Raw genomic sequence first — 27453 nt, 5'->3', positions numbered from 1 at the left:
ATCCCGAGCAGTATATAACTCACAGAATGTAAACAACTCCATTCATGTACCGGCTCTTTCTTGCTGTTTTGCACCTTTCTGGTGATGCAAAGCAGCTGTAAATGCATTGTGACCAGCCCGTTAAGCTGAGTTTATGGCTGCTTTGTGTTATCAGAGTGGCGCAAAGCAGCCGTTTGCTTCTGTGTGTTTTAAATGCCATAGTATAATTTTTGAGTCTATGAGGTTAATTGTAATTCTGCAGTTTTTCTTTGCTCTAACCTCCGGAGAACTCTTGTGTGGTGGCCTCAGGAAACCCAGAAGCAATGCCATAAAGGGAGTTTCTAGTGCTGGTAACTGCCCCTTTGGATATGAAAAGGGCACATCAAAAAGCTGGGCCCTTTTAACATATTTCAAATGCCCTGTGGGATTAACTGCAGTCCATAGCCTTGTCCTTTTTAGTCTGCCATATTCTTACCCTGAATTTACAGTATGCCTGACAGCTGTATTTGCTGCTTCTTTTATATTTTCTGTCACTTCTGCCCTCATAGTAACTGTTCTGTTAAATTTTTGAATGAAAACTTTTTGCTGAGAGAACCTAACTCTATCAGAAAAGTTTGTTGTAACTGTGATGCTGACAGACCAGGGGCCAGCTCATGCCAGAGCCCCAGGCCAATTCTCTTGTGTATTAGTATAGATCAGGGGTTGGCAACCTTTCAGAAGTGTTGTGCCGAGTCTTCATTTATTCACTCTAATTTAAGGTTTCACGTGCCAGTAATACATTTTAATGTTTTTAGAAGGTATCTTTCTATAAGTCTACAATATATAACTAAATTATTGTTGTATGTAAAATAAATAAGGTTTTTAAAATGTTTAAGAAGCTTCATTTCAAATTAAATTAAAATGCAGAGCCCCCCGGACCAGTGGCCAGGACCTGGGCAGTGTGAGTGCCACTAAAAATCAGCTCGTGTGCTGCCTTCGGCACGCGTGCCATAGGTTGCCTACCCTTGGTATAGATCAAAGTGATTCTTAAATGTATACAAGTGTACTTGGTGTTTAAACTTCATGAAAACTAGTGGGATATTACTTGCATTGTTTTCACTTATCTGTATCCTGTTACAGTGTAGTAGCAAACATTTACATTGTGTATATCCTACATAAGAACATAAGAATGGACGTACTGGGTCAGACCAAAGGTCCATCTAGCCCAGTATTTGTCTACCGACAGTGGCCAATGCCAGGTGCCCCAGAGGGAGTGAACCTAACAGGCAATGATCAAGTGATCTCTCTCCTGCCAGCCATCTCCATCCTCTGACGAACAGAGGCTAGGGACACCATTCTTTCCTGTAACTAAAGAACCCATCAAAGGAGAAAGAAACCTTGTGAAATGCAGATTATCATAGACTTTAAGGTCAGAAGGGACCATTATGATCATCTAGTCTGACCTCCTGCACAATGCAGGCCACAGAATCTCACCCACCCACTCCAGATGAAGAACTTTAACAGAAAAGTGCTAATTTCTGAGCAAGTGGTCATTGTGTGCGATGATCGGAGGTCAAAGACTCAGAATGCATTCCTCACTCTGTCATCAAAGGAAAAGCCCACGTGGCTAGTGACCCTGTCAGCTTGTTTTCTCTGAGAAGAAGCTATAAGTGTGGAATCAGGGAAAGATCCTGGATCTCTGGACTGTTTGGACTCCTACAGGGAAGTGTACCAGATGCAAAGCCGAGATTCCCACAGAGAATCTGGGTACCCTAAAAAGACTTCTGGGAAACTGGCAGTTTATTACGTCACTGCCACCATTTGTAATTACAAACTGTGACTCACCTGTGCATATGTTTTACCTGCTTTACCCTCTCAATAACTCTCATTTCCTTTTCTTAGTCAATAAACCTTTAGTTAGTTTACTATCGAATTGGCAACCAGCATTGTCTTTGGTGTAAGATCTAGAGTACCAATTGATCTGGGGTAAGTGACTGGTCTCTGGGATTGGGAGCAACCTGATGTGGTGTGATTTTTAGTTTTAAGTGACCTTGTATCACAAATTCCAGCTATCTGGATGGCAAGATAGACTGGAGAGTCTAAGCGGACTGTCTGTGACTCCATGGTAAGACTGGAACAGTAATCCAGGAGTTCACATTTGTCACTGGTGTGGTGAAATCTAATTATACAACACTCCACCAGCTTGGGATGTCTGCCTTGTTTTCCAACAACAGGCACTCACAGTTGTGAGCCTCTCCAGACAGCGCGACAGTAGCGTGGCTATCCTTCAATACAGTTTAATAAGATGGTATATCCGAAAAGAAATATTAAAACTGAAAACAGAGGACCAAAGGGAAAAGTAAAAGAACCTCATCTGTCCACCAGAGCTGCCTTTGCCGGCAAGATTTCTCAGAGACTTGCATAGCACAGTATTTAAATATGTTTGACATCTGAACACCAAACTATTGAATGAGCTAATTAATCTAAAAGATCAAGATCATTTAAATAAAAAGTGTGGGAGGTGAAATCTGGCCCCAATTGAAGTCAATAGGGCCATGATTTCATCCCAGTTGTTCATAAGAGCCACATTCTCCAAAGGGAAAAACTTAAAGTAACAGAAAGCAAAAGATCAAAATGAGACTGAATGAACAAAACTATCATTTCCAAAATCAGCTGTTCCAATTCAGACTCTCCATTTTAATTGGTCAAAGATCAAAGACGCAAGGATAATACATGTATATACTAGTAGATAACTATAAAGGTCCTTGGAATTCAAAAGGGACTTGATTCTTCAGCACTACTTCTCAGGAGGACTCAGAACTGCTCTCTCTGATCTGCAGGTGAAAATGTTCACTGATTAACTTATTCCCAGGGAGTTAGGAGTAAAGAAACCCTTGACCTGTGTGATGCATGTATACGCTTTGGCACAGGTCAGCCCTTCTGCTTTTGAAAGTGGAGATGACTGAGATCTAGTGAATCTCTTCTGAGGGACAGGGAAAGCAGCTCAGTGCCATCATCTTATCCTTCCCTGGCCCCTGCAGAAGTCCCTCTGTTGAAGTTCCATGGTGTGTTGAGATGGGGCTGGAGGTGAATCTGAGGATCCAAGATCTCTCTGGAACATCATCCTCAGTGGACCCCTTGGATTTCCATTAAGAAATGGAAATGTTGCTGCTTAGGTGAGATGAACTCCTGCTGGGTCCACTCAGTGTCTGATACTGAGCAGTGGTAGGAGAACCCAGCCAGTGGTGGCATTGACCAATGATATCCAGGGTGAAGGAGCCAGCAGAGCCATGCAGAGGGCTCAGCTACTTTCCTTGCATCTGTGGATGTGGAGCTGCCCATTCTGCAACTCTCCAAAGCTCTTCCAGCTGAGAAGGGGTAGGGTCAGTTTCTTGAAAACTGTGAAGTACTTTCAGTCCCCTATGGCCCTTTCCCATGTGTTTCTCCAGGAGAGAAGGTGATGTAGCCCCTTGTTAGGTAACACTTTTTTAACTGTGACAGTTAAAGGTAAATTGCAAACTGGAATTTTGGGTTCCCTAAACAGACTGTAGCGATGCACTGTGCACCTGTGATGCTGCCATTAACATGAAGCATGATTGTGGGCCTGGCCTAGTGACATGGAGACAGAAGCAAAATCAGCCAGAGAGACCCAGGTTTTAGAACAAGGTTATGATCCTCATTTACTTTGCTTGTGGGTATCCTGTGAATCATGGAGGTGACATATTTGGCCTCAGAGTGATAGGGCATAGAAGAGCAGAATGTTTGAGTTACTCTGCTTTATGCTATGTGCTCTAAAGTGCCAGCTATGGAGCAGCATTGACAGCAGATTAGGTTCAGTGGAAAGCAGTCCTTGTTGCTTTTGGACAGGTTTTGAAATCCCAGTATTGTTTTAGTTATAAGCTCAAATCTACCACTAAAGGTGTCTCTGCAAATGGAACAAAAAGAGAAGCTCCTCTACTGAAAATGTTGCTAGGGCTGTCAATTAATCACGGTTAACTCATGCAATTAACTCAAAAAAATAAATCGCAATTAAAAAAATTAATCTGGATTAATCACAGTTTTTATCACACTGTTAAACAACAGTAGAATACCAATTGAAATGTATTAAATATTTTTGGATTTTTTCTACATTTTCAAATATATTTCAATTACAACACAGAATACAAAGTGTACAGTGCTTACTTTATATTATTTTTATTACACATTTGCACTGTAAAAATGATAAAAGAAATGGTATTTTTCAATTCCCATCATACAAGGACTGTAGAACAATCTCTTTATCGTGAAAGTGCAATTTACAACTGTAGATTTTTTGTTACATAATTGCACTAAAAAAGAAAGCAATTTAAAACTTTAGCGCCTACAAGTCCACTCAGTCCTACTTCTTGTTCAGCTAATCGCTCAGACAAACAAATTTGTTTACAATTACGGGACATAATGCTGTCTGATTCTTATTTATAATGTCACCTGAATGTGAGAACAGGACATGCTTCTATGCTGACGACGCTTGTTAAAAAAAAATGCGTTAATTAAATTTGTGACTGAACTCCTTGGGGGAGAATTGTATGTCTCCTGCTTTGTGTTTTACCCACATTCTGCCATATATTTCATGTTATAGCAGTCTCGGATGATGACCCAGCACATGTTGTTCATTTTAAAAACACTTTCACTGCAGATTTGACAAAACGCAAAGAAGGTACCAATGTGCGATTTCTAAAGATAGCTATAGCAATTGACCCAAAGTTTAAGAATCTGAAGTGCCTTCCAAAATCTGAGAGGGATGAGGTGTGGAACATACTTTCAGAAGTCTTAAAAGAGCAACACTCTGATGTGGCAACTACAGAACCCGAATTACCAAAAGAGAAAATGAACCTTCAGCAGGTGGCATCTGACTCAGATGTTGAAAATGAACATGTGTTGGTCTGCATTGCTTTGGATTGTTATCGAGAAGAACCTGTCATCAGCATGGACACATGTCCTCTGGAATGGTGATTGAAGCATGAAGGGGCATATGAATCTTTATTGCATCTGGCACGTAAATATCTTGTGATGCCGGCTACAACATTGCCATGCGAATGCCCATTCTCACTTTCAGGTGACATTGTCAACAAGAAACAGGCAGCATTATCTCCTGCAAATACAAACAAACTTGATTGTCTGAGCGATTAGTTGAACAAGAAGTTGGACTGAGTGGACTTGCAGGAGCTAAAGTTTTACATTGTTTTATTTTTGAGTGAAGATATTGTTTATATATAATTATACGACTGTAAGTTCAACTTTTATGATAAAGAGATTGCACTACAGTACTTGTAATGGGGGAATTGAAATACTATTTCTTTGTTTTTTACAATGCAAATATTTGTAATAAAAATAAATATAAAGTGAGCACTGTACACTTTGTATTCTGTGTTGTAATTAAAATTGATATATTTGAAAATGCAGGAAACATCCAAAATATTTAAATAAATGGCATTCCTTTTTTAATTGCGTGATTAATTGTGATTAATTTTTTTAATTGCTTGAAAGCCTTAGTTGTTGCTTTGTTCTGAATATCATTAAATAACAGCCATGTGACAGACTGGCCATATCATGTAATATCCTGAACAAACCTTATGGAATTAAGAGAAACTTTATTGAATTAGGGTTAATACCTTTAGGGTGCATTGTATTAAAAATGCAGTTGTGTATGTGTTGTTGCATTGTATGTACCTTCTCTAGTAGGAAGGGAGGATGCTATCAGCCTTTGAAGCCACCCCCTGGGGAGATATGTATACTAGTGTTATGTAGGGCCAGGGAAGGTTAAACAATGACCTGTAAGCAACTCTTAAGGATATATCAAAAGGGTATTAAAATGGCAAACAGGGCCATTCCTTGTAGATAGTTATCAAAGCCTTGTTAAATAGAGTGCCACAAGTACTTCTGTTCTTTTTGTTAAATAGACTAGACTCTAACCCATTTGCTGGTATTTTTAGAGAATCAAAGAATAAGTGCTAAATGTGTCTCTGCTTACTTGCCTAGAACTCTAACAATGTGATCTAATTAGCTTGTAGATGCTAAATCCTGTTTCTATCATATAATACTTCATTATTGTATTCTATTGACTGGGAGATCAAAAGTGGATATTATCATTTAGATGGGATGGGTGGGCACCAGACAGCCGCCGCAGCGGCGGCATCCTGGGGGGGGGGGGGCGGGGTCTGGGGGGCCAGGGGCCCCGGGCCGGGGACGGGACGCAGCTGACGACCCGCGGCTCCCGGCCGGCTCGGCTGAGCTCCGCGGCTGCGGCAGGTCCGGTCGTCCCCGGCTCGGCTCGGTGCCCGTGCCGCCCGGCGGCCGGCCAGGCGAGCCAAAGCCGCGCCCCAGGATGGATGCGCGGGCGGGGAGGGGACCCCGCCGGCGGGGGGGGGGAAGAGCGGCGGCGCGCGCGCGCGCTGCGGGGGCCCCTACTTTGTAGAGCCGCCCCTGGATGGGTGGCATAATATTGTTGTCCTAATCTCTCCTCAAAGCTTGTAATTCCACATAGTAAACCACCTGTGAACTATCCTGATAGTTTGAACGTCTATTGCTAAAGGTATTGTCTGAGAAAGAACTCATTGAATAGAGATCACAAATTGTTGGCTCGCTTTCATCAAAGCCCATGTGGTGGAGTTGCTTGGCATCACCTCAGGCCTGATCCTTTTCATCTCACGTCTGCTTAATTTTAATAGGGAAGGTCTAAGCCATAGGACCGAGGTCTCTAGGCAGTTGCCTGGATTATCCTGGAACTCTCATGGAAAAAAACTAACAGACTCTACAGCTGAAATGCCTGTTGGACTATAACCTATCAAATTGATTACAGAGAGACTTTTACAAGCCAGCTGCTATAACATCATTGCTATGATCCTGATCTATGAACATTGAGCGTCATTTGTATGTATATTGATCTTGTAACCATTTATAACTCTCTTCTTTCTTTTTCCTTTTATTAATAAAGCTTAAATTTAGTTATCAAGGATTGGCTGTAAACATGTATTTGAGTAAGATCTGAAATATTCATTGACCTGTGGAGTAATGTGTCTGATCCTTTGGGATTGGAAGAACTTGGTTTATGGTGAATAGGGTTTTTAATAACCTCTTACTATACATGATCAGTTGTCCAGATGGGAACCAAAGGCTGGGCTGCCTAAAGGGGGCTGTGGTTTTGGCTTCTTGTTAACCAGCATGGTAAGGCAGTTTTGATACTGGTTGCTGAATCTAATTATAGTGTAATCTGCCAGTTTGGGGAATATCTGCTCCATTTCTCGCAGCCTGCCCTGACTGTGGCATTCTCAGTGTGGCCCACCCAGGCACAAGGGTCGCTAGTTCAAACTGGATTCTCCAGAGGCCAAGATACAAAGAAAATACTTTTGGATGAAAGCCTGGATTTTAAGGTGACTCATGTCCTTCCTAATCCAACAAATGGACAGGACCCCTGGTCCACGGAGGGCCGTTGTCCTTAGGGGAGGATTGGGAAGGACTGGGCCTACTAAGGCCTCATAAAACAAAGAGATTGTTCTGAGCTGAAGCTCTGATGAACCTGTAACCACAAAGAACCCCGTAGCCTGGACTGATGCCAGGTAAACTCATTAGCCTGCATGTACATTCTTTTATTGTTTCTAACATTTTCTTTGTAATGCTTTTTACCTTAAGAAGAACGCATGCTTGCCTAGAAATAGCTGGGTGGGTAACTTGTATCTATAGCAATCACTCTGCTATCAGTCTCTGAGGAGAAAGCAAGTGGGTCTGTTTAGGGCAGGCAGACTGTCTTTGCTGGGAAATACCAGGGAAGGGTGGGAACTGTGCAGCCTGGACATATCCTGGTCTGAAGAGAGTGAGACGTGGGTCTCCACCCAAGAGAGGCAACAGTTGGGGAGCTAGAAGCCTGAGAGTGGTTGCCCTGACTGGACCACTGAGAGGACATACAGGTGTAGTTGCCTGAACTGTGACAATCCGATCTACTATAAAGAAAGTACTAGATCATTTGAAGTAGAAAGTTGGTTTTCTGCAAAGCTAGTCAGCAGAAGTCTAGTTCTTCTGCCTGGCTGTCTTTGACACATGAGTAGCTGTTTAAGTCGGAACATTATAATTGCACTGATAGCTTGATGAGAGCCTTCCCTGGCTTGCTGGATTACTGGGAGAGAGGAGTTGTTGCTATAGCTGCAGTTGTTAGAATTGGGTGGCTAACTGGTGAGACAGGTGTTACCAATTAAAGAAATGGCTAATAGCCCAGAATTGAATAAGAGAAGGGAAATGTTTGAATAGTACAAATATTATTTAGAGGATGCAGCTATTAAACAAAATGCAGTTCCTAGTTTACTCCAGTGAGGGTAATTTAGACTTACTCTGCAAAATTTTGGCCGATATTTTCATAACGAGCATCTAAGTTCCATATGAACCTTTTGTCTTCTTTTCTAGCCATTTTGGATGTTACTTTGATTTGAAAACGTTGGTTACTCTGGTAGTGTGTTCATTTAAGTGTCCATTTAAATCTAATAGTCTCCTAGGCCAAACAGACTAGTTCTTTCTACCTGCTAAGGAAGCTCCTTAAAAGAAACATCACTTGAAATGAGAATGACTGACTGTGAACCTTGCAGCATTCAGAATTCAATGCAACTCCCCAAACACAGGCTGACCCACTCCACCACACACCACCATTCCCCATTCTCTGTATTTAATAATTGCCCCAAACAAACAAAAATGCCAGCAAGGAAAGTTAAAGACACTGTTGTCATTTGTACTCTTGGCAGGGGCTCAGCTACTGTAGTGAAGGGGGTATAAGGGTGATAGAACACAAACAGCAGGAGAGAACATAAAAATGATAGCTTAGAATTGAAACGGAAGAAATACCAAAGACTGTACATCTTTTGTATTCCATCCCTTCCTGAGAGGCTGGTGAGCCAACCCAGAATTGAAACTAGTTCAGTCCTAATTCTATTTGGAATGTAATTCAAGCAAATAAACTATGGTCACGCCCTGGGGGCACTACAGTATAATCTATTTCCACCTATTTCCATAATCTATTTCTATTTCCTTTGGAGAGGCTTGGCTGTAAGCAATTCTGATTCCTTTCCCCTCTGTCGCCTCCATCCCCTTAAGAAGTAATTTAAGAACATAAACACCACTTCTTTTAAGAGCAATAGGAAGATTAGGCCAAAAACCTGTAAACCAAGCAAGACTTATTTGAAAAGAGAAGAGTCTGAGAGATGCTGTGAGGCCTGGAATTGCTAATATCCATATCAAACAGAGGCATTTGTTAGGATAGGGCAATCATAAGGGGGGAAGTATGGCAACTGATCAGCGTGGAAGCAAAAAGACAATAAATCATTCAATCAACAGGGCTGTAGTTAAGAGCAGACACAGCTTTCTACCATGTGCGCCTAGCCAATAGCCTCATTTGCTATATAAAGAACATTTTGTGTGTACATTTGACTGCTTTTCACACACATTTTCTACAGCTAGTGAGCATGTTTGTTTATGTATCTATAAACCCTTCTGCAAATATTGGTCTCAAGCTGTCCATGTGTCAGAAATATAAATGAGTTCTATTACAAATATATTTGTATCATTCTCCATATGAACCCGAAGGTGTTTATATAACTTTGCCATGCAATTTCCTGTGTTGCCTTTTATTTTTAACACGTAAAAAAAAGTTTATAATAGCTACTGTCTCACTTTTCATTTTCACAAGGGGGGAATTGCCATTGTGTTTTCTAGTGCACCCCCCCATGGTCACATAATAATGCATGTAGCTTATTAGTGTTGATGCCCATGTTTTGTGTCTCACTAAATAGTTGCCTTCTCCAGAAACCTTCAAAAGCATTTTTGGGGCTTGTACAAAGAACAGCAGCCACAGTGAAGTTTTCAAACTTATAATCCCTGTCCCCACCAACCCAATTAAACAGCCTAGTGTTACCTTTTAGACGTGCTCCTCTAGCAGATAGATTTGAGGCTCTTTGGATCTAAAAAATCTACCCAAGTCCCACATGGAAAACAGACGCTCCAAATAAGAATTCTGGTTCATATTCAGTCACAGTAAAAATGTTAATAGTGTAAAAAAAAAACCTCTAATTCTTCTGTAAAATAATATACAGCCAATGGTGACATTTTAATATAAACCAGAATCATGACCTGTTGGCTAATATTAATCAGTGATAACCCAAATTGTCTGTATCATGCAAGTTGTGTTCCTACCAGATGGCTTATCTATGCCAGAGATAGGAAGGAAAATAGAGTGTGTATTCCCCCTTCAAAGTGGAACTCTCCTTTAAGGCACATGGGAACATTACATCCTGCTTCCCAGGTATGTACAATCATGGGCCAGATCTTCCGTAGTGGAGTAGCCACTGTGTACTATGCCACCAGTGTAATCTGGGATCCTAAAAGTGGCTTCACTGGCCCAGGAAGGATCACCTCCCTAATCTTGTAGTGATATGGAATTGACCTAGGCTTTCTTATGCCTCATCCATCCCCACCTGCTCTCAGCACTGGAGTGAAAATAGAACATGACCTGTGCACAGGTCATGGCTTGGATGTCACTCAAGTATGCCAGTTCTTGGGTGAAGTATGCCAGTTCTTGGGTGAAGTATGCCAGTTCTTGGTTCCCTGTAACCGCTGCAGCTCATCACAAGTTAAAGCAAGCCTCAGACTGCTTCAAAAAGGCACAAAGGGACCAGCACTACATCAGGAGAGCACTGCATCAGGAGAGTGCAGAGTTGAACTTTAAACTAGCTTTACACACCACTCCCCTGGATAGGGCTCCATCCACTTCAGCTGTAGCCGGGGATCCGGCCCATACCCTCAACTGCAGTAGCCGTGCCTGGCTAGAATGGGACATTTTAGGCATTTCTGAATACCCTTCTGGGTATGGTAGAATATACTGAGCATTTCTTTTTTAGACTGAGCATATTTCTGTTGTGTTTTACTCAGTGCTTGGAAACACATACCAATGAGTGACACTTTTGCAGAAAGATAGCCCTCCATATCATGTGTGTTTGCATTGATTGAGATTTTAGGGTATTTGCTAATCTCAAAATACTAGGGCTCCTGTAAAATGTTTGTTTTAAACTCCCAAAAGCATTTCTTTTGCTAGTTGTTCCACTGCCATTCTGTCCTGTCCTCTGTCTGCATTTCGAGTGGAACACTTAATTATGACAAACTAGGGATGAATTTGCTTAGATATGCTGACATACTCGTGAATCTCTGAAAGGCCTCCTTGTTTTGGGATCTGTTTGTACAATTGCCATCTTTCTACGCTCTGATCAAAATCCTTTGTTACTCAGGCTGTGTCATGTGTAACTAATCTCATTCTCCCTGATCAGCATTTTTCCTGTTCATTTTTTTTTCTCTCGCTGTAGACTATAACAGTTTCTCATTGTGGTGTGCTTCATTTTGCCCCAAATCAGCAGATAATGAACAGTCATTTCCTTCAAGTATAAATTCTGAAAGATCTGGGATTCTCAAAGACCCAGTATGGTTGTTCTTATGTAATACTTTGGTACTGAGACACAGCAGGAGACCAGTCACTTTAACGTAGATCTACTAAAAGGGAAATGGAAATTGCAGCGCTTTCTGTACTTTGGATTGGCCCAGGTCCTTGCATGCAAAACTGAACGCACTTTTGCATTATGAAATCTAGACATGGCCCTCTCAGCTGTTCTCCTGAGGCAGTGCTGCTGTTTGGTGGCTGTATTCAAATCCTTTGGTTCTATACGAATCCTTAACTAGTTTGATTCTATTACAATGACTATACTGCTAATCTAGGCCTTAAAAGTTAGGGCGACACACTTATGGTGCTTAGTAGCAATGTGACACATAGACATGGCCTTAGTCAGTGGTATTTGCATTTGCTCAATAACATCTAATTTTACCACCTGCTTGAGTTCAGCTATTACTTTCTGTCAGTCTAGTGTGATTTTGCTTGATGCGTATATTTTTGACAGCACAAGGGGATCTATATCAATCGGATGTATTAAAGGATCCCAGTCCATTTATCAAGTCATCAAATTATTTAAGAATACCTTTTTTGCATCCTGCTCAGTAGACAAGTTATGCACTCATTTGAGCATCTATGTTTACAGACTCATCTTCAGCTCAAGCATATATGGATCTTTCTGTTTCATCATTTCAAATTCTACCGAGAAGTATTTGGTCTTCTCTATACATGCCTGTGTGGCATTGCCATATGGGCTCACTTTGTTCCTATTAAATGAAAAAAGTTTTATTTGCAGTTTGAACATGCATCAGTCACTAATCATTTTGTGTAAGCTCGCTGTGATTACATTGCATTTAGCTCCGCTATCTATTTTGAGATTTGCTTTCTGTTCATTTATTTCCAGTCTCACAGACCAGTTTGCTGTAGGACCTTGCTTTGCAAATGTATTAAGAGACCCAACAAATAATTCTTTGTGTTGTCATTATCAGAGATTTGAGCCCCACTTGTTTATCCATAATGTATTTTATTTTTATATTTCTTTGCAATATGTGCTGAGCAACGTAAGTGAATAAAGCCATTACTAGCAGGGGCTCTCAGGGTTCAGTTCTTGGTCCAATACTATTCAATATTTTTTTCAACGATATAGATGATGAGATTAAATCTTTTGCTGGTTAAATTTGCAGGTGACGTGAAGATTGATGGAGTAGTAAATAAGGAGGAGGACAGGCTACTGTTACATAGTGATATGAATTGCCTGCTTAAATGATCACAGTCCTACAAAATGTGTTTCAATACAGATGAATGCAAGGTAATACATATGGGAAGAAAGAAATCAGGCTATACCTACAGGATGGGAGACTGTGTCCAGTTCCAGAATACAGTGCCCACACTCCAAGAAGGATGTGGAAATACTCGAGAGAGTTCAAAGGAGGTCCACAAAAATGACCCAGGGGCTGGAAAACAAGCCTTTTGATGAGAGGCTTAAGGAGCTCGGTCTATTCAGTTTGTGACAGAGAAGGATGAGAGGTGCCTTGATCACTGCTCATGGTTATTTACACATGCAACAGATATCTGACAGTGAGGGGCTTTTCAGTCTTTCAGACAAAGGCATAACAAGATCCAGTGGCTGTAAGTTGAATTTAGATTAATTCAACCTTGAAATAAGATGGAATTCCTAGCAGTGAGAGTAATTAAACATTGGAATAGCTTACCAGGGGAGGCAGTGGACTCTCAGTCTCTTGGGATCTTTAAAACAAGTTTAGATATCTTCCTAAAAGATATGCCTTTATCGAGTTTCTGGTAACAATTCCATGGCCTGTGTATACAGGATAACAATAGTGGCCCCTTTTGGCCTTCGAGTCTTTAAATCTCATTTGAATCTATTGCTTTTATTGCATATGTGACACTGCTCCCCTCATCCTGTATGCCTTTCCATTGTTTATATGCCATGTTGTTGTAGCCATGTTGGTTCCAGAGGCAAGACAGGTGAGGTAATAACTTTTATTGGACTAACTTCTGTGGGTGAGAGAGACAAGCCGTCAAGCTACACGGAGCTCTTCTTCAAGTCTGGGAAAGGTATTAAAAATGTCACGGCTAAATACAAGATTGAACAGATAGTTTAGCTTTGGCTGTACACACCTATTTTAAGGCTCCTGTACACAGCCAGAAAGGGGCCTTAGTGTAAATGAGAATCAAGTCCTTGATATTTTGAATCTAAAGTAAAACCAGCCTAAAAGTTAAAACAAAACAAATGTTAAAAAATAAAGTGTTTAGTTGAACATATTATCATTTCATATTCGATGCAAACATCTTTTGGGAATTCCATGGTAGAAGTTTGCACATAGCAGGCAGTTCTTTTTGCATTACCCATGAATAATTGGGAACAGCAGGTTCTATGGTATTTGCACATTATGTCTAATCAGGGATTCAGATTAGATTTTTACAAAGCATTGTAAAGCAGTTTATCACACTAGGTTCTACAGGCTTGATTTACACTTGTGATAGAATGATAAATAATGGGATGACGTGCTCTGGAAAATTTAGACAGTAATACTGGTAAATGTTATATCATTTTCAAACCAGATCAGAAACAAATGTAATTTCATTGGGCAGGGTTGAGCACACAATTAAACAGAGCATGCTTTTAATTTTAAACCCAACTGTTCTGCCGATGCCTTTTGCAAATGTAATGTCTGCTTCCATTGTTGAAGTAATTCTTTTAAAGTGAGGTGAAAACAAAGGTTTTCTGTGGCACAAGGAGCACCAAATGGAGTATAACGACCAGTCCAATTCAGATTTACTGTATTTTCCCTGCTGAATATAGTTTGTATCTGAAATCAATTTATTTAAAATTAAAATGTATACTTTACACAAATTATAAGAAACATTACCTGTTGCCTCCACCATGCCTTCTAGAATTACAACAATTTCTAGTTCCTCTTTGGGCAATTGGTCTTTGGAAATCTCCCAGAAAGGACTCTGCTGGTTAATTTCATGGCTGATGATCAGTGGTGAAACCAAAAAGAGACGATCATCCCCTGTGTAATAACCTACGTTGAGATCTGTCTGGTTGAGTGGTATAAATTCCCCCTCCTTTGTCTGTTTAGATTTGATCAACTTGGCTCGTATTGATGCCTCCACAATGTGTGAATTCCTAAGGTCCCCTACTCGGAACATCAGGCACAGCTTCCCATCCCGCATGGAAATGACTGCGTTGGTAGAAAAAACCAGGGTTTCTGCCCTCTTCTTGGGCTGGGATATTTTCACAAACATGCAACCAACCATAAAAGCATTGACAATAGAACCTAAAACAGACTGAACTAAAAGCAGAATAATTCCCTCGGGACATTTGTCCGTGATGACCCGGTAACCATACCCGATGGTGGTTTCTGTCTCTATTGAGAATAAAAAGGCCGAGACAAACCCATTGAGGTTACTGACACATGGGGTCCACGTATTGTCTCCTATATGTTCCATATCACCTCGGATGTAAGCAATTAGCCACCAGATCATTCCAAAGAAGAGCCACGTCACAGTGTAAACCATGACAAAAATCAAAAGGTTGAACCTCCATTTGAGGTCGACTAAGGTAGTGAAGATATCACTCAGATAACGATAAGTCTCTCTCACGTTCCCATGGTGTACGTTGCATTTCCCATCTTTCCTAACATACCTCTGAATTTTTCTCTTGGTACATACTTTGCTTATGTGTTTTGGAAGATCCTCTCTAGCTTGTTTGGGCAACTTTGGCTGCTGAATCGTGACAGGGCTCTCCACGTCCTGCTCCATTGAGTCTTCTTCAAGTACATTAGCTGCCATTAAAAAAAAGACATTAATATTTATGTGTATGCAGACAATTGAATAAACACACAACTTCCTTCTGTATTAGCAGTAGGAAACAAGAATTAATTCATTACCTAATAGAAATAATTTTGAAAGAAAACTTTTTCTTAGGTCATGGGCTTCCTAGCTATTATTTCAGAGGTTTGATCCTGTCTAAACCAGTGTTTAAATTCTGCAACACATATTCAGACAAATGTTGTACCCACTTTTAAAATGTAATACAGTGGTACTGCTTGTAAGCCAAGAATGATCTTCTGGGAGATAGCACTTATATAAATGAAGAAACAGATCTGCTTTGGGGCTTAAATCACCAATATGAGCAGAGAAAATGAGCAATTGTTAGACTATTTTTTTTAACATTGATGCCATTACTAAGGGGAAAAAGAATTAAATACATGTAAGTGGTTTTAAAAAACACTTTATTTTCAAAGGAGCCAATTCTGCTCTCATTGACCTCAATAGAAGAAATATTGGGTCTTAGCATAATATACACCAACAGCAATTCTAACCAAATTTCTATACAAAATAGATGTGTTTATACTGAGCCTGGGCAGTCTGTGTCCTCCTATCACTAATGTAAGACACACAGTACTTCAGAAGTTGGTGCCATGGTAGTTCACTTGAGTGAGCACCCAAGAATGAGACTATTAATCGTACTGCACCTTCCTTTCTATGGATACCACCCTGGTATCTGAGTGCCTCCCAATATTTAACAACGGTAACAATCTCTTTCTTTCTCTTTCTTTGGACCAATCTACACGGGAGGTCCACTTCCTAGACACCACGGTGCAAATAAGTGATGGTCACATTAACACCACCCTATACCAAAAATCTACCGACCGCTATGCCTACCTTCATGCCTCCAGCTTCCATACCACAAGATCCATTGTCTACAGCCAAGCACTGAGGTACAACCGTATCTGCTCTAACCCCGCAGACAGAGACCAACACCTAGAAAATCTCCACCAAGCATTCTCAAGACTACAGTACCCACACGAGGAAATAAGGAAACAGATCAACAGAGCCAGACGTGTACCCAGAAGCCTCCTACTGCAAGACAAACCCAAGAAGGAAACCAACAGGACTCCACTGGCCATCACATACAGTCCCCAGCTAAAACCCCTCCAACGCATCATCAGGGATCTACAACCCATCCTGGACAATGATCCCACACTTTCACAGGCCTTGGGTGGCAGGCCAGTCCTCACCCACAGACAACCTGCCAACCTGAAGCATATTCTCACTAGCAACTGCACACCGCACCATGGTAACTCTAGCTCAGGAACCAATCCATGCAACAAACCTCGATGCCAACTCTGCCCACATATCTACACCAGCAACACCATCACAGGACCTAACCAGATCAGCCACACCATCACTGGTTCATTCACCTGCACATCCACCAATGTAATATATGCCATCATATGCCAGCAATGCCCCTCTGCTATGTACATCGGCCAAACTGGACAGTCTCTAAGGAAAAGGATAAATGGACACAAATCAGACATTAGGAATGGCAATATACAAAAACCTGTAGGAGAACACTTCAACCTCCCTGGCCACACTATAGCAGATCTTAAGGTGGCCATCCTGCAGCAAAAAAACTTTAGGACCAGACTTCAAAGAGAAACTGCTGAGCTCCAGTTCATCTGCAAATTTGACACCATCAGCTCAGGATTAAACAAAGACTGTGAATGGCTTGCCAATTACAGAACCAGTTTCTCCTCCCTTGGTTTTCACACCTCAACTGCTAGAACAGGGCCTCATCCTCCCTGATTGATCTAACCTCATTATCTCTAGCTTGCTTCTTGCTTGCTTATATATACCTGCCCCTGGAAATTTCCACTACTTGCATCCGAAGAAGTGGGTATTCACCCACGAAAGCTCATGCTGCAAAACATCTGTTAGTCTATAAGGTGCCACAGGATTCTTTGCTGCTTTCTTTCTCCCCACTTCCTTCCCACCCTTTTGAGAGAAATAGCTTGATTAGTTTATAGGGTTTTTGTTTGTGTGTGAGAATGTGTGGGTGTTGTGTGTGAAAAACTTACTGTGGGAAAGCTAAGTCAAATTAATGAGTTTTGCACTTCATTCAGAGCACAGGGAGACCTGTGGTTATTCTTATCTCTTGTAGGAACGTGTGTGAGTTACAGCTCCTGCTCTCCCAAGCTTCACCCTATTGGCCGAGTTTTGTTGTTCCAATAGAATAGAATGTAGTGGCCATGGTTGTGGAGGGAGAATCAGTCTCTTAAGTAGCTAGGAGCAATGCCATAGAAGGCTTTGAATATCAAAATAGAGGCCTTGAACTATGAGAGATGCTCTAGTTCAGTGGTTCTCAAACTGTTGTACTGGTGACCCCTTTCACACAGCAAGCCTCTGAGTGCCACCCCCCCCCCTTATAAATTAAAAACACTTGTTTATATATTTAACACCATTATAAATGCTGGAGGCAAAGCGGGGCTTGGGGTGGAGGTTGACAGCCCACGACCCCCCATGTAATAACCTCGTGACCCCCTGAGGGGTCCTGACTCCCAGTGTGAGAACCCCTGCTCTAGTTCAAAAGGAATTATTTGGGGAGTTGGAAATCTGTGAATCTGTGAACTAGGCTCTCTATTCAGTGGGGACGGTGCAGACTGCAGAACACTTAGGTGATTTGTTTTTAGCAACCTATGTTGCTCAGCAGATGGTTTGCTGAGTTTTGAATCACTTGGAGCTTTTTGGGGTGTGTGGGGCTTCATCCCCCTGGAGCAGAGTCAAAGGCTCTCTGTAAATTCTAGGTGTAGGTAAAATACCCATGAAAAGAAGGTGTTGTAAAAATACAACTGTCTCTCTACCCCCATCCAGCTGTCAGCCACACCGCTGTCTACCCAATAGCCATGAAGGTTGGCAATAGCATTGAAACCTGCTAGCATTTGTGTGTGTGTTCATGTTATGGACTCCAATGACTTCTGTGTCATTTTCTAATCTTGTTTCTATTTCTTTAAAAGAATTTTATTCCAGCTGATTTCAGGGGCAGCATTTACAGCAATGTTCCAGCCAGTCAGTTCTGGATGAACTTATCCCAGTTGGTGACAGTGCTGCCTTCTTGGATTACCACTAATGCAATATAATGAAATAAACACACAAAAAGCGCATTCAAGTAACCTTTTGGGGATGACTTAAACTAAAGCCAGGAAATTTGGCATTAAGGCTTTATACTCTATGCTTAACTCACAATTGTGTCTAAGGAATTTCAGTCCCTGGAATCAATAAAATCACTGCAGTAGCAGCCCCTTGCAATAGCCAGGAATGGGTTATGAAGCTTCTGGCTTAGAGTTTTAAAGTAATGTTAGTTAGACTTTAATGTCCGTGTAATGGCTTATTATATTTAAAATGCTTGAAATATTTTGCTTTCCCATCACAATTAGACACTGTCAGATGCAAAGAGACACCGTGTAAGCTTTGACTGTGCATTTCAGTCTTTGAAGATGGTCTCTGCTGAGTTTTGTTATTCAAGCAAACATTGTTGCACAGCTCCAGTTCTGAGACTTTCTTGGGCAGAGACTGCAAATGGCACCAAATAACATAGTGGAACTAGGACAGGGGTGGGCATACTATGGCCCGGGGGCTGCACTGGGCCCTTCAGACATTTTAATCTGGCCCTCGAGCTCCTGCCAGGGGGCAGGATCCAGGGCTTGCCCCGCTCCGGTGCTCCAGTTGGGGAGCGGGGTCAGGGGCTTGCCCTGCTCTGCGCGTACTGTGGCTCCGTGCAGAGCCTGCACTCCTGACCCCATCCCACCCCCCAACCCCCTGCCGCAGCCCTGATCCCCCTCCTGCCCTCTGAACCCCCTGGTTTCAGCCTGGAGCACCCTCCTGCACCCCAAACCCTCATCCCCAGCTCCACCCCAGAGCCTGCACCCCCAGCCAGAGCCCTCCCCACCTGACACCCCTGCCCCAGCCCGGAGCCCCTTCCCGCACACTGAACTCATTTCTGGACCCACCACAGAGCCTGCACCCCCAGTCAGAGCCCTCACCCCCTCCCGCACCCCAACCCCCAATTTCGTGAGCATTCATGGCCCGCCATACAGTTTTCATACCCAGATGCAGCCCTCGGGCCAAAAAGTTTGCCCACCCCTGAAGTAGGAGGAGACAAACACACTAATTTCACTTGTGATTTAAGAATTAATTTGAAATGACATCTCCAGAGGTGGACCTTCCCAGCAACCAGGTACTGCACTTTCTAGCCTACTTTGTAAGTTTATTTTTGCTTTTAAAGCACTTATTACTACTCCTTTGTATTTATTTAGTATATTTAATTTCAGGCTCACAAAGTGCTTTATGTTAAGTAAGACCCTCCACACTGAGTGATCTGAAGCACAAAGAAGGTTTAGGTCCAGAATTTCCAAGGTTGCCACTAATTCTGTAGTAGAAATGAGCAGTCCTTATGCACCCCAGAGCTCAGGGAGTGCAGAGATTGCTAGAGCAAGTGGCCCTCAGGGACCTCTCTCCACAGGGTGCAGGGAAGCCTCTTTCTCACCCATAAGGCTATGCAAGGGCTGCTCACATTCTGGGTTTTTGCATACATAAAACCAAACACTACAAACTCACTTTTATTAACCAAAGACAATCACGAACTTTAATATAAAATGGTTTCAATAGAACATCTTACAGATAGGTGCTCACAGACACTTAGATTACACTGGAGACATCTGCATGGATCTTCAGCCAGTTTCCAATGCCAATCTCTCTAGACTGTCAGGCAGTCTCCGAAAAAAGTTAAACTCAATACTCCAACCTTTTCCCAGTTATTCAAGATAACCAATTAATCCTATTACTCATTCCACCACCCAAGCAATTTATAACCAAACATCCCCTCCTTGTGGCTGTCAGCTCTGAATTCCACCAGTAAGAGTCTTAGCAACTAGACATGCTCTCAGTCTGGATTCTAGCTCCAAAGGGAAACACAAGAGCAGCAAGTCCCTAAATAAATGGTGCCTGGAATACATGCCTGTGTGTTGACAGAGATGCCAGGCAAACATCTTTTAAGCACCTGGCAGGATCCCTTGCACATCCCCATGGCCAGTGAAAAGTCGCACATGGATGGCACTGTAGCCACAAGACATTTAGTCTAATGATATTTTTACTTGGTATCAAGCCAATTAGCTTATGTTGTTTATCTCATTTCATTCTCTCTGCAGTTATATAATGGTTGTCATAATTCCAGGGACACAGGAGTGAATGGCTGCTATCTTGAAAGCTATTTTTATTCTTAGTGGTTTTCTTCATGGCAAATATATACAAATAATTAACCCACATGCTGAATAAGTATTTTCTACCGTGCACTGTTTATGGATCAGTCTATATTAAACTTGTGTGAACACGATGGCACAGGTAGCAATACCCTGGCTATTTAGCATATTCTGTTCAATGTAATACTCAGTGGGGCATCCAGTAGACAGTTCAATATTATGCCTAAGTGCCTGCAGGATGCTCATTTCACATTCTGTCCAATTACATGATTGTGAAACATAAATAAGTCCCCTTACTGGTTCAGTCATATTTAATCATAGCAGTACCTAGCAATGCTCATTTGTTCTTGCCTATATTACTGTGAACTCAAAAAGGAATCATCTAATGTCTACACAAACAAAGTGGTCTGTATACTCCTGGATAACAGGAATATGATACTACTGATGAACTATTAGTTGTATAGCAGAGGTCTCAAAGTCCCGGCCCACAGGCCATCTGCGGCCCGAGAACCTCCCCGCTGCGGCCTGTGGAGGAGAGCGGCACGCAGACACGCTGCTGGCAATGTCTGCTGCAGGCGCCACCCCCCGCAGCTCTCATTGGCTGGGGGAGAAGGCCAGAGATACTATAACTAGTCGCTGGGCAGAGTCAGCCATGGAAGCAGCGTCCCTTTTTTACACAATGAATATTAACAAGTGTTCAGTATTTTGACAACTGTCTGATGCACACCTTGCTGCAATCCTGAAGATTTCAACTGCTCAGTCACTGAGGCCAAACATCAACAAACTGACAGAACGGAAGCGTTGCCAGGTGTCTGGCAAACACTAAGAACTCTCTGGCAGGTGAAGAATTGTATAAAGTTGTATGACAGTTTTATTATTTCTAAGAAATTTGAAATAAAAAATACAATATAAATGTTTTCTTTTCTGAACACCATCTTCAGTGACACTATTGGCCCACTGGGAGGATGTGAGGACTGGCACTGGCCCTAAAGTACATTGAGTTTGAGACCCCTGTTGTATAGGAAACCAAAAATATAGCTATATCATTAGCTTCAGGGCTGCAGGTGAAAAAAATTAATAACAATACCTAAAGTTTTGTTGTTAGTGGTGGCAATAGTACTTATTTGTATTGTGGCAGCGCCTGGGAGCCCCAGTCATGGACCAGAACTCCATTGCTAGGGAGCTGTCCAAACAGAAGAAAAAGACGGTCTTTGCTCCCTAGGGGCTTACATCTCTCTAAATGAAATGCTCATATCAATGTGACTGTAGCTCAGTGTGAATGTACATTACATTGGAGGTGACAATATACAAAATTATTAAGTGGTTTTGCTAAGGTCAGTATGAATTATAACGAAGGCTATGACTTTATCACGGAGGTCATGAAATCTGTGACTTCCAGTGACCTTTGTGACTTCAGCCCATGGTGGCCAGGAGCTGCAGGGTCCCCTCATGGTGGCCGGGAGCTACGGAGAACTCCAAGCCATGGCAGGTGATGGGGGTAACCTGCAGCTCCTGTCTGCCATGGGTGGCAGGGTCCCACGGAGCTCTGAGCCGTGGGCAGCCGGGGTCCCTCACAACTCCAAGCTGCGGGTGGTGGGGGACCCCGGAGCTCTGAGCAGGGACTCTGCAGCTGCCCAGCCACTGTGGGCGGTGTGGGGACCCCGCAGCTCAGCTCAGCTCCCCACTTTGTCATGGATATTTTTAGCAAAAGTCACGGACAGGTCACTGGGTTCTGTGAATTTTAATTTGTTGCCTGTGACCTGTTTGTGACTTTTAGTAGCAATATCCATGACAAAATCTTAGCCTTAATTACAACCTTTACCATTTGCAACAGAATTCTGGTATAAATAGAGCCACATGAATGTTCCCTAGTGAATAACTTATGAGATGAATTAAGCCTCTTTATGGGTCTGTGAATTGTTTGTGTACAGTTAACTATCTTCTCCAATTTATTAGTAATTGAAAGTTATTCACCTAGTTTCAAAGAAGATTATCCTCAAGTAGTTCATTGCAGGTATTTAAAATTCATGCAGCATTAGATAGTTTTGATTATAGTTTGACTTAGTTTATGTGGTATTCTTCTCCTTTCCTGGTTGGATGTGTGTAATCTTTAGAATTAAGTTTACGGTGCAGATGCTTGCATTATACATTGCAATCTTGCTTTCTGTTAATATTCTCTATTATTCACTTTAACTTTGCTGTTTTCATCATTGTTCCTGCCAATAAACTCATTTACTATAATATTTGTGGAAGCGGAACACAAAAGTGATATGAAAACAAAATAACTTTTTGATTTGAGCGCTCTGGGATTTCCCGGAAACTTTTTTTTTTTTTTTTTTTGGTGGGGGGAGTATTCAGTCATACCTATTCATAAGGACAGATTTGGGCAATATGATATTTAAGCCTTCTACCTTAATAATCACTATAGCCCAATGGTGCCCAAACTTTTCCTGTTGTGCTCTCCCCGACCAGTTATGTAATCTGTCTGTGCCCCTTCTCCCTTGCTGCACCGTTAGCTCAGCAGAGGAGCTTGGGATGAAGGCAGAGCTGTGGGCAGAACTGGGGATGGGGGAGGAGCTGGGGCTAAAGGTGGAGCTGGGCTGGGAGCGGAGCATGGGGCGGAGCTGGGCTGGGGGCGGTGTGGAGCTGAGGCTGGGGTCAGAGCTGGCCTGCAGGCAGAGCAGGGCTGGGTGGTGCTTTCTCCCCGCCCCCCTGAGGGCTGGCCTGGGACCTGCTGCGCGCACCCCAAATGCTCCTTCATGCCCCCCTAAGGGGGCGTGCCCCACAGTTTCTGGACCACTGCTAGAGCCAAACTAGTGAATGAGGTGGACATCAGTTACTTAATGTGACACTCCAATTTGTTTCCAATAACATAGTTTATTAAATTGTTTCTGATGCCTTCTCCCTGTGAATTTGTTTAAGCAAATGTTATATCTGGATTTCCAGGAATTCAGCTCAGGTAGGCGTGTGTGAAACCTCTCTTCCCCAATGCTGTGATAAGACTGTTGGCCATCTAGCTCAGGAGGGGACTGTTCAACTGCACAGTACAAACAAATGCCTGCCGCGTCAAAGTTACTGCTCCACTGAGTCTTTGCCATTCCTTCTCTGCCTGTGATCCAGACCCAGCATGGACAGCGACTCCCGCAAAGCATGTTCTTTGGTTTTGATGAGGATAGTCACAGCGGATTTGAAATGCCTTGCCAGATTTCCCTGGCTTGCTTTAGGCGCTGTTTCAGCTCTGTAAAATCTCAGCTTTGCTGAGCACTAGCAGATATTTTCAGAATGGAGAGAGATTTGCTTGCATGGTGAACTAGACTTTTATCACTCTCTGACTGTGAGGCCAGGTAATCTTTATAAAAGAAGGATGTGTATTACAACCAAAGCCACGTATGTGGGTTTCGGCTTCCTGGAATTGATCTTTATATAACCAACTAATCAATCATTATTAAAGCCACATTTTTCTCTGCAAAGTGCTTTTCAGGTCTGATGCTGCACCATTGATGTCATTGGGAGCTTTGCCATTCACTTTAATGAGAGCAGGATCTGGGACTTTCATCTTCAAAATGCTTAACAAACATTAGTTTATCAAATTTCTTACTCATGTATCAGGTTTCTTACTGGCTTCTTTAGAGTGCTAACCATAGATCCAGGGGGCATTTGTGTGTGTGACTTGTATTGGAAATTAGTAGCACAGAAAAAAATTGTAAATTAAAGTGTGCTTATAATCAGAAAAGTGACATCTTGTTTTCCACATTAGCTGCTCCATTTCCTGGGCCTTAGCTGGCAAAAATAACTTTGTACTGTTTTCACTAGTTTAAAATCAATATAGCTGCAGAAGGGCAGGGTTCTGCCTTTAAGTTCTAGAAAAACCTGTCACTAAATTTGGTATTTTATTCTTGAGGCTGGCGAATGACGATTAGGTATGGATTAGAAAGAACACAAACTGATTTTCTGGTACTCAACTGAATTGCAGATTTTGAACCTGCCAAAGTTTAGAGATGTTTGGAGCTGAGGTTTAGCTTCAGTGCATTACAGAAATAAAGACCATCTACAAAATTGAGTTCTGAATCTTGGATCAGATTCTTAAACTCCCTTATTCCACCTCCACTAAAGCTTGGGGTGTTTTGAGCCATGGCGTCGATTCAGATCCAGCTTTAGTACAAATGTACAGCGGTGAAAACAGGGCTGAGGAATATGTACAGGATGTCGAAAGGAAACAGAACAGAGCTGAAGAGAACAGTGTATGGTCCTGCTATCAGAGCCTCCCAAAATTCAGTACTTAACGGTCTTCTTTGCTCCCCACCATTAGTTATTACACATCACCGTCTGCACCATTTGCAAGACTTTTGGAAAAATATTATAACCGGTTCTATTTGTGATGGGCAAACCTCTAAAGAGTCAGTTCAGATAAGAAAACCCTTCCCTCAAATTTGTATGTTCACATACATTATTCTAACATCTTAGCTAAGGATTAGTGCCTCAATTCAGCTGGGTAGCTAAGCACATGCCTAACTTTAAGCACATGAGTAGTCCCATTGAAATCCATGGCACTACTCGCATGCTTAAAGATAGTCATGTACATAAATACCATGTTGAATTGGAGACCAGGGCAGGATGGCTCTTGGTGGACGGGGTTGATTGTTATTGTTCCTCTGAGCAAGATCAATAGGCACACCTATCTCCAACTACCTAGCACTGGCTATTGCTTGCAGTGCACATGCTCCCTGGCTTGCAGGGTATCCTCATTCCCTGTACAATAGACTCTTCCTAGACAAGCGCACATGCATTCCCTGTCACATTTTACCCATTCTGCTGCCAGTACCTTCTACTGGGTCATCCATGGTAGGACATTCATTTCCCTCATATCAAACGCAAAACCTTCCTGCATCCTGTTCCAACTTGTTCACGAAGCAGGATGTGGGTCTTAGTTCCTTGCTATGGTCAGAGAGGAAAGAGCAAGGGCAGAACTTCTCGCTTGAGAATGACAAGTCCCTACAGCTAGAAAAGGCAGACAATAGACACATCTGGCTTATGTTGTTTCATAGTGGCTGACAATGAAGAATGAGTAACGGGTTACTGATGATGCACGGAAGTGGACTGCAGCTCTGCAGCTGATAGTTTACAAATGGTGGTCCCTAGTGAAAATCTACAAAAGAGGTGTGCGATCAAGACTGTTGGCCAGCATTCCAGGCTGGCATTAAAATCAGAGGGACAGGGAAGTGCATGGCTGTTCACAGAAGTACACAGAGATGCAAGAGCAATGCCCGACCATCTACAAGAGAATTAAATCCTTTGTGCATGAAAAGGAAGGGTTCCAGCCATCCCTCTTCCCGCTGGAAGATATAGGTGGCAAGTTTAACACAGAAGGAGGCAGGGATCAGCAGCAGGGCGGGTCGGAACAGCATCAGATCAGACCAGCTACACATTCATTCTAAGTACCACTGTACAGAAAAAGAGAGAGAACCTTTTAAGGAGAAAACAATCTCCTTCCACCCAGCTGTTCTGAGAAGCAGTGGGCCAACCTCAGACGCAGAATGAGTGGGCATAGGCTCCTTTGACTTTACGGGACCTGTACCCATGTATCCCAGGTCTGAGTTTGGCTCAATAAATACAAATTCATTGATTTGATTTCTCTACACCCTAATGAGAAACAAACCTTGCAACACTGTGGTTGCTTACAAACAGGTAATATACAGTCTGATCTGTGGGTACCTGGGTAGGGGTAAGTCTGGGACAAGTACGTGCTATTTCTGTGCAGAGAGGCCCATTTGTATGGGTGCTTGTTAAACCCAAGTACAGTTCTAGGGGAAGTTATATAGCTCTTCCTGCTCTGGGGCAGAGAGGCTGACGTCCATACTGATGAGACAGATTAATTTTCAGAAAATTTGTCCTATGTTTTCTGTCATCAGTCCAATTCTGTTGTAACCTTCCATCATATCCTCTCCAGATCTAGCAGTCTTTCTGAGAAGGCAGCCAAGATACAGAGGATGCATTTTTAGACTAGAGAAATGAGTCCCTATATTGCAGCAGCTCCCAGCAATGGTGCAGCTATACCGGTGCTAAGTCACTAGTGTAGAGACAGCTCAGGTGTCTACCACAAAAAACACCTCAGAGTCCCTCTTTATACCAGAGCTCGTGCTTTCTTTCCCCCTTGTGAAGCTGCACCATTGCTGGCAATTGCTGTAATGTTTCACAATGCAGACAATGCCTTAGTAGCAATAGCTGCAAATGTTGGCCAAATGCTTTACTTCTAATACTTTAACGTCAAGGATCTGTCTCCCAGCACAGATGAAGAGCGGCAGCATTGCTCATATGCCCTGTGCGATTTCCTTTGTAGTTCTCTGACGCCTGATATTTTTCTCAGAGGATCTTTGTTTATTCTCAGTTTCCACTGGCCTGTCGATAAGGGTCATTTAATATTGCATAAGATGTACTAGTAGGCGATGTGCTGGGCTCTGCTGACTTGCTGTGGGGTGTAGTTGGAAAAGGAGAAAGTCAGCATACAAGAAATACCCATGCCTGAACGTCATCAATTAAAGACTTCTTATGGTTATATGCCTCATTTTGTGGCTCTGTTTACGATTAGCCCAGAAACGATAGTTCCTGAAGTGACAGACTAACAGTGTAGCTGGCTTGAGTTTCTCAGCAGCTGCTAGTTTTCTATCCGTGGTCAAATGGCCAAGCAGGGTTCTGACATACGGCAGGGCCTGGCTGAGTTCTGGATTTTCCACTCATTTAGTTTTCAACAGACGGAGGAATGGAAAAACTTGGCATAGGAATGCTTTCTGAGTTCTCTGGTCCCGGCCATAAAGGGCTTGAAGCTCCATAAGAACTACTGCGGCAATGGAGAACAGTGTATGTTATTGGCCTGATGTCACTGTGCAAGAGGGGTAGAATGATTGCTATTTTCTGATCAATGATGCAAGAATGAACGTCATGGAATAGGAAGAATTTGGTGTAGGTTTTGAAAATAGTTGA

General features: G+C 42.4%; 1 protein-coding gene across 1 annotated transcript in view; it reads right to left on the bottom strand.

Moving 5' to 3' along the window:
* The window catches only part of KCNJ6 (potassium inwardly rectifying channel subfamily J member 6), a 230332-nt gene that overhangs the window by 42341 nt on the left and 160538 nt on the right, over positions 1-27453 (bottom strand). Inside the window, exon 3 of the mRNA XM_039489842.1 lies at positions 14299-15219. Within this exon, the coding sequence (XP_039345776.1) occupies positions 14299-15219 (921 nt within the window). The remainder of the gene's footprint in view (positions 1-14298; positions 15220-27453) is intronic.

Source organism: Mauremys reevesii, linkage group 1, assembly GCF_016161935.1.
Source record: "Mauremys reevesii isolate NIE-2019 linkage group 1, ASM1616193v1, whole genome shotgun sequence".
Classification (NCBI taxonomy): Eukaryota; Metazoa; Chordata; order Testudines; family Geoemydidae; genus Mauremys; species Mauremys reevesii.
The sequence above is the reverse complement of the archived record's forward strand: the minus strand, read 5'-3'. Positions and strand labels throughout refer to the sequence as shown.